The sequence below is a fragment of the Pocillopora verrucosa genome, chromosome 8 (assembly GCF_036669915.1).
Source record: "Pocillopora verrucosa isolate sample1 chromosome 8, ASM3666991v2, whole genome shotgun sequence".
NCBI lineage: Eukaryota > Metazoa > Cnidaria > Anthozoa > Scleractinia > Pocilloporidae > Pocillopora > Pocillopora verrucosa.
The window spans coordinates 21,705,261-21,712,383 of NC_089319.1; the positions used below are offsets into that span (position 1 = coordinate 21,705,261).

At 38.0% G+C, this 7,123-nt stretch overlaps 1 protein-coding gene across 1 annotated transcript; it reads right to left on the reverse strand.

Moving 5' to 3' along the window:
* Positions 1-3,417: 3,417 nt before the first annotated feature.
* Positions 3,418-6,056, reverse strand: LOC131771973 (uncharacterized). Its single transcript, XM_059087879.2, has one exon. It carries the CDS (start codon positions 6,015-6,017, stop codon positions 4,413-4,415), a length of 1,605 nt encoding a protein of 534 aa, XP_058943862.2. The 5' UTR covers positions 6,018-6,056; the 3' UTR covers positions 3,418-4,412.
* Positions 6,057-7,123: the final 1,067 nt, after the last annotated feature.

Genomic DNA, 7,123 nt, shown 5'->3' on the forward strand with positions numbered 1-7,123 from the left:
ACGCAAAGCACCATGGTCTTCATAACTCATATTTGTCATGTAATCTTGAAAATAAGATCAGCCCCCGGGGGGGAAGTTTTCGCACTCCTCGCCGTGGAGAGAATAATGGCTGTGATATTGGCATGTTAAGCATGTTATGTGAATCAACTGCTATGGTGTCTGTTAAAGGATTGTTGTACTTATACCAATTCATCTACTTTCAAAAAGCCTCAGTGTTGAAGCTGCTTCACGAATTTGCAGTTTATTAACTCAGTTACGCTGGTTATTGAATGGTTGTTTACAGGCGTATCCTTGGCCATCGAGACTCGCTTTCAGAATATAGCAGTTATGGGCGGCTTGGCGCAAAAGATGACAAAAGAGACATTTTGGTTGCAACTTATTTTGGAAGTTGGACATGGGCGCTTTGATGAGTGTAAAGGTCATCCGTGCGAAATGCACTTAGAACTTCTAAAACCTAAATTTTGGCAGTCTTTCAGCCTTCTTGGGTTTATGGGAGTGTATTGCTCAAGATTCTTGACAGTTGCATTTACCGACAAACGTTGGCAACGCGTGAGAACAAAATAGACCCGCTCAGCTTGGTGGAACGCAAGGAGTCTTTCAGTCTTTTCTTAATCCACAGTATATTTACGACAGGCGACGACAGAAAACTTTTAGACAACGAGGCAAAAAAATCTACGGGCGAGCACTGCGAGGTGCTTGGCCCGATAAAAAAAAAAAGAGATTGCCAAGGACACCATTGTTTTCTGTTTATACACGGCGTTCGCTCATGCACGCACTTTTATTTTTCAATAAAAAAAAATGGCAGGTCCTAATACTTAATTCTGGTATGCATTATAGATACCAGAATTTTCGGAAAATTTATCATTCTAAACTTTTCAATAACAGTGGCATTTGGACGCGCGCTGTATGTAGATAAAATCGGTTGTACTACGGATGACGAGACATCAGGAGATTAGCTCGATGTGAATTTATACGTAGACTAAGGTGACAGTATTTTCGAAATTTACGCGATCATCTTTAACCACTATTTTTGAAAACATCCTTTCAAATGCTTTCACGATGACAGGACTTCATTTGTTTGGTAATAGTTTTCTAATTTTCCACGGCAATTAAACAGCTCGATACCTTGACTCAATGAGCATTCAGGTATTTTGTGTAACTGTTAAGCAGAAAAACCCTTAAGCAAAAAACCCGAATCGAAAATGAGCTTTCGGTCAAGTTCTTCTTTACGAGCTTCTGTTGGCTCTAGAGGCTGTCAGTTTTACTCATCAATACGGTTTGCTATGATCCGTAGAACTGGTAGAGTTTAATAAGTAGCGTCTGAGAATTCAGGGATGCAGAAATATTCAGAAATGAATGGATAAATGTTTTTTTCACTAGTTATTTTCCAAGAGTTACTGTCATAGTTGCTAAACCCTTGTGTTCATCAAAATTCAGACTTTAAATACAGACCGCCATACTATTCAATTATAGACAAAAACATTTAGTTATTTCTTTCATGATTTGTTTCGTGTCATGAGCTGTGCTTCCAAGCGAATTGGTCCAAAGGGCTTTTAAAAATTGCACGTGTTAAACAACGTAAGCAAATTGATTCTCGTCCGTTTTGTTCTTTTGCATTAACAAAAACTGTGTTCCTGCTTTCATTTTCAAAGGATCAGAGAAACGTCCGAAACCACTTTCAGCCACCCTTAGACTGTAGGATTAAAAAAGCAAAGTGGCGATCATCTCAAAACTTTTCCATTCTCAGGTAATTTAGTGTTAACAACTGGGTTGAAAACGTAAATTAGCCACCGTAAAGGGTAAAGAAGCTGACGTTTCGAGCGTTAGCCCTTCGTCAGAGCGATTGCGAAGGGCTAACGCTCGAAAAGTCAGCTTCTTTACCCTTACGGTGGCTAATTTACGTTTTCAACCCAGTGGTTAACACTAAATTACCTGCTATACTCTCCCACCGACGCAGCACCACAGTTTCTTTAGAAACTTACCCCTTTATTCATTATTCCCTTCTCACTCGACTGAGCATTAAAAGGCAGCAAAATGGATATGACCTCTATTGAATTCGTTGAAACCGCTGAGTATATCAAAATTAACTCAGGGTGGAGTTTGCCACGTAAGCACGTTCTTTATGGATGTACTTTCATTTTCCAGGTGTATATCTACCTAAAAGATAGCAGCTGTTAGGAAAGATTGCATTTTGTATCTAAATTTTAAACTGTGCAGTTCAAGTCGGTAATTTGACGGGTGCACAATGAATAGCAATACACTAATAGAGGTGTTTGGTCGCATTGTGTTCAGTTTACTCGAGGTGTGTCCGAGCATTACAATCCAGAAGAACCTGAATTTACACCAGAGTCGTTTGGCTACGATCCTTTGGAAAGCACCGGTCGAGAATGGTATTATCATCTTGTAGATGAGTTTACATTTCAAGAATACAGCGACAGAAGGGATACAGCTTTTTCTTATCTTCCTTCATCAAGTCTTAATGTGAGACTTAATGATGCATGCATATCAAAGAAAAATGAGGAGAAGTTAGGCGGCTTATCAGAAGAAGATAAAGTAATGGCTTGAAAGCAGCTCAGACCATCCACCCTTATAATTTCCTCCCTTATATGACGCAAGTAATAAAAGCTTTTACATGAATTTTTTTCAAGCCTTTTTATTACCAATTAACCAAAGTAGTATTCGCTTATTTACATCAGTTCTTAAGTAAACAATTTTACAAAATATTCACAACACAGAAATCCTCGATATCTAATATTTAACAACAAAAAAAAATCATCAGCAAAAAAACTACACTCTTACAACAATACCTTCAAAACTGTATGTCTAACCCTTAGCTGACAAATAGAATCTGCTTCATTACGGTTAATGAAATGAAACTACAAATGACAAGAACAAACTTTGCACAAAAATGAGTGAAACATAATGTCTGTTTACCACCTGAGGTGGATCATATATAAAAATCAGTTCTTAGTTGTTTTAATTTTGTTGAGTATAGAATTCCATAGTTACAGAACGAGTTTTTGCAAAAGTAATTGTTAATATTGTGGAAATCAAGAAGTGCCAAGGAAAAGTGTCTTCCTTGACAGATTGTTTCAAAAACTGTATAATAAAACAATTACTAATCAATTTTTTACATAATATTAAGGACGTGAAAATGTTTGGCTCTCGGTTCTGATCTCGAGTCAAATATTTCCTTGTCTTGCTCTTCCACTCAGTCATTAAATAAATAACATTGGAAGATGAGACATTATAGTCACTATTGCAACCTCGTTTCTACACCCTCACCCCACCCCTCAGGATGGAGAATGGGACGCTTCAGTTGCGCCCCAGCAGTTGTACCTAAAGGGCACAAGTTTACCAACACTGCATCTAATTAAGTCTGGCGAATAGTTTAAAACTTCAGAATAGATTGGTTTAAGTCTAATTTTAGCGGAATATTGAAAGTCACTATTACTGATAGTGAATCGTAGTAAAAATTATTTTCAATCTTAAAACTCTGAAGGGTTGAATTCGTGCTTGAGTGCATCAGAAATTATACTCAAGTGTGGAGTTCAGTGGATTGGTTTTAAGTCTCGTGAGAGTTAACTGAACTCTGTTTTTCCAATCTACCAATCATCTTATTGAGTGCGTGACTGCTGGACAGTAAATTATTTCACTTAGAAACAGTACAGTCCAAATACACTGTCTTGAAAAGTTTAGAATTATAAAAGTACCTCAACACGGTATATCCATATTAAAGGGAAATGAGGCATTTTTTTAAACCGACAAGAAAGGTGATGTTCTTGAAAGCTTCATGGTAAGTTCCTTATAAAACGAGTGCACATTACAAAGAGCGTTCGCACGCTTTGAAAATTCCATGTGTCTTGACTTTCTGTGATGTTTTTCTCGTAAATTATTAACAAGAAATAACATGATTCATTTGCAATTTGATCTGATAAGTAAATTGTAAATTTTGTCGTCTTTTAAAAATTTGCTCGTGCTTATTTACTCCTAACTGTACTCGGAATCATGTTAGCACTAATATATATATCTTACTAGAAGTTTTGGTGTGTAGTATCGCTGACGAATAAAACAAAAGTACAACGAGTAAAAATGCTCAGCGATCTTATACACCAAAACTTCCAACAAGTTATTTTTATCCCACTGCTTTTTTTCTGCAAGGTCTTTCTGCTCATTTCTCATAAGGCAGGAAAAGCAAAGCGTAGCGCACGCAACCGACTGGTTTTTTTACAGTACCGAATAACTAACTGTCCAAATAACCGAAAAATACCGCAGGATATTTGAACTCTACTTTGTGCAGTTGGATAATAATAACAGGTAAGTGTAACATGTCATCAATCTCAAGCACCACCACAAGTCAATTGACACAAGGAAGGCTGAAAGACTGCCGGCATCGAGTTTTTAAAAGTTCTCTATGTGAAGGGCATTTTGCAAGGGTGATCTTTAGACTCATCAAAGCGCCCATCCACAAATTCCCAGAAATTTGCTGTCGTCCAAATAGCTAAGGGAACCAGGTTAGTTATCGCAACCAATATGTGTCTTTTCCATCTTTTGCGCCAAATGGTCATAACTGCTATATTCTGAAAGCGAGTCTCGATGGCCAAGGATGCGCCGGTGAAAAACCATTCAATAATCAGCGGAACTGAGATATGAATTGCAAGTTCCTGAAGCAGCTTCAACAAGGAAATGTTTTGGAAGTAAATGGATTGGTATAAGTACAACAATCCATTAACAGACACAATAGCAGTTGATTCACATAACATGCTTAAAATGGCAATGTCAGCCATTAGTCTCTCACGGCGAGGAGTGCGAAAACTTCCCCAAGGAGCAGATTTTCTTTTTAGGATCACATGACAAATATGATCAATGAAGACCATGGTGCTTCGTTCCAGGACTTCTACTACGCCGTGGATTATTCCAAGAACAGCGATGAATTTGAGGTTTTCAAGTTGTGCCTGCATTACTCGAAACATGATCGCTGATCCAAAATACAACGGCACTAACAAGACGTACGAGTATCCCGGATGAGTAATTTTCTTCAAGCGTTGAGTGCAAAGTCGTAAGATTACCTTAAAGATAACTCCAAAGAGAGGTGAGAAGAGTGCAATGAGGAGTTTTCCATGTTCAGTTTGTTTGTTATACATTGGATAAATAAACGATGCTGTAAAGATGACAATAAAAAAAGGGAAGCAAATCGGTGTTGTCAATTTTATAAATAAACTCGCTCTGCTCGACAGGTTTCGGAAGTGATTTGTCAGAGGATAAACTTGGCAACATATGCTAATTAGAAATAGAACTTCGAGAGGAATCTTCTGAATCACAGAAAGCTGGGAATGAGATATTCCAAAGACTTGAAGGACAACACGATACACTGTATCCGCACAGAAAAAGACAAAAGCAACAAGAACGAGTTTTCTTTTCAGGCCCTTTAACTGATGCGGTCGAAAAAGAAAAACCATTTCTACAAAGAACCACATGTAAAGAAAGGCAACACTTATCACGTCAGACAATGTTCTGATCCACTGCATTTTGACTGGGATTGTCTCTTTTGGGTGGAATTGGCAGTTGCGTGTCGTTTCGTAAGAGACGTAACCGATCATGACGTAAAAAAGGCCGAGGATGACAGCGGATAGAAGTGAAATTGATGTGCCGATGTACATTGATTGACAAACTGTACGAAGAACGGATGGTCTGAATCGCTTCCAAGCCATTTCGTCATCTTCGTTTTGCTGTTCGTCTTCATCTTCATCTGGTGAGATCGTATTGGTGACCCGATATCTAACTCGAGAATTACCAACTAACGAGAGATTATATTCGTCGTCCGATGGCGGTGAATATTCCCGATAAATAGGTTTATCAACGGGCCGACAGTTCCACTCTCGACCCTCACAGCTTAGGCTATCGTTATATCCTAAGATCTCCACTTCAGGCTCATCAGGGTCGTAATGCTCTTTCACGCCGCGTGTGAAGCTGAATAAAACACGGGCAAAAAATTCAATCAGCAAACTGTCGTTCATGATCCGAGCTATAAAGTCTTCGAGTGAACACTTGAGATCTTCGATACCTAATGAACGTGTTTTGAATAAGCTCCGGGTTTTTTATTACGATGTTTTGAAAGTGAAAGTGCCAACAAAGCAGAAACAATCAGCATGTTAGGGAAAGTATTGACTACTCCACTTGTGAAAGTGAAAGTGCTAACAAAGCAGGAACAATCTGCAAGTTAGCGGATATATTTACTACTCCACTTGTTCAATGAAAATTTGAGTAAAAGAGATGTTGACGATCAACATTATTAATTGTAATTAATATATATAAATATAAATAAATATAATTCAATTATAATTAATTGAATTTTAAACAAATCCCTACAAGGAGGTAGTCGGAGTGAATACTTCAGCTTGTTGACATCTAATAAACATGTTATGAATAAGCTCCAGTTCTTTTTGGTGTGATGTTTTGAAAGTGAAAGTGCTAACGAAGCAAAAACCATCCAGCTCTGTCAAGGATCTGGTGTAAATGCCTCATTTGCATTACACGGAAACAGGCCAAGTGTCGACCAGAAGAATCCACCACTATACTGTACAGCGTGAAAATTCAAGTGACAAGATGCCAACGATTAGTCAGTAATAAAATCTGATGTTTTTCTAGAGATTGTCAGATGTAATTTCACCAATGGACCATGCACTTGGTACAGGCGGGAGGTATTCTTTTGTTTTGTCTGATATTAGGCGCATTGTTCTTTAATATCCATGAAAGTAAATAACTGCACCTTATTGAACACTGAGAATATCAATCACTTCTTCGCCAATTTTAATTTAAGAACTTGTTCGTAAAGGCAAACATTTCAACCAGGAGCCTCTTCTGTAACAATCAGTCTCGAAAAATACTGATTTCTTTGGCACTTTGTCTTTGCACGGTGCTTATGTACGCAAATTGTTTTCCATTTGTCCACGATGATTGAAGCGGCTCGACAGAATTTGTCAGATGAGCTCTTAATTCTTTTGTGTGGGTTGAAGCGCAGACACCGTATCGAAATTAAGCTTTCGGTAAACAATTTGAATAATATTAAGGAAGGAACTTGTTTGATTCAACCGGCAAAAAATTGTCAGAGCTGAAAGCTTGA

Bases quoted from the DNA above. Each gene is read 5' to 3' on its own strand.
- LOC131771973 (XM_059087879.2), bottom strand. From the start codon at position 6,017: ATGAACGACAGTTTGCTGATTGAATTTTTTGCCCGTGTTTTATTCAGC.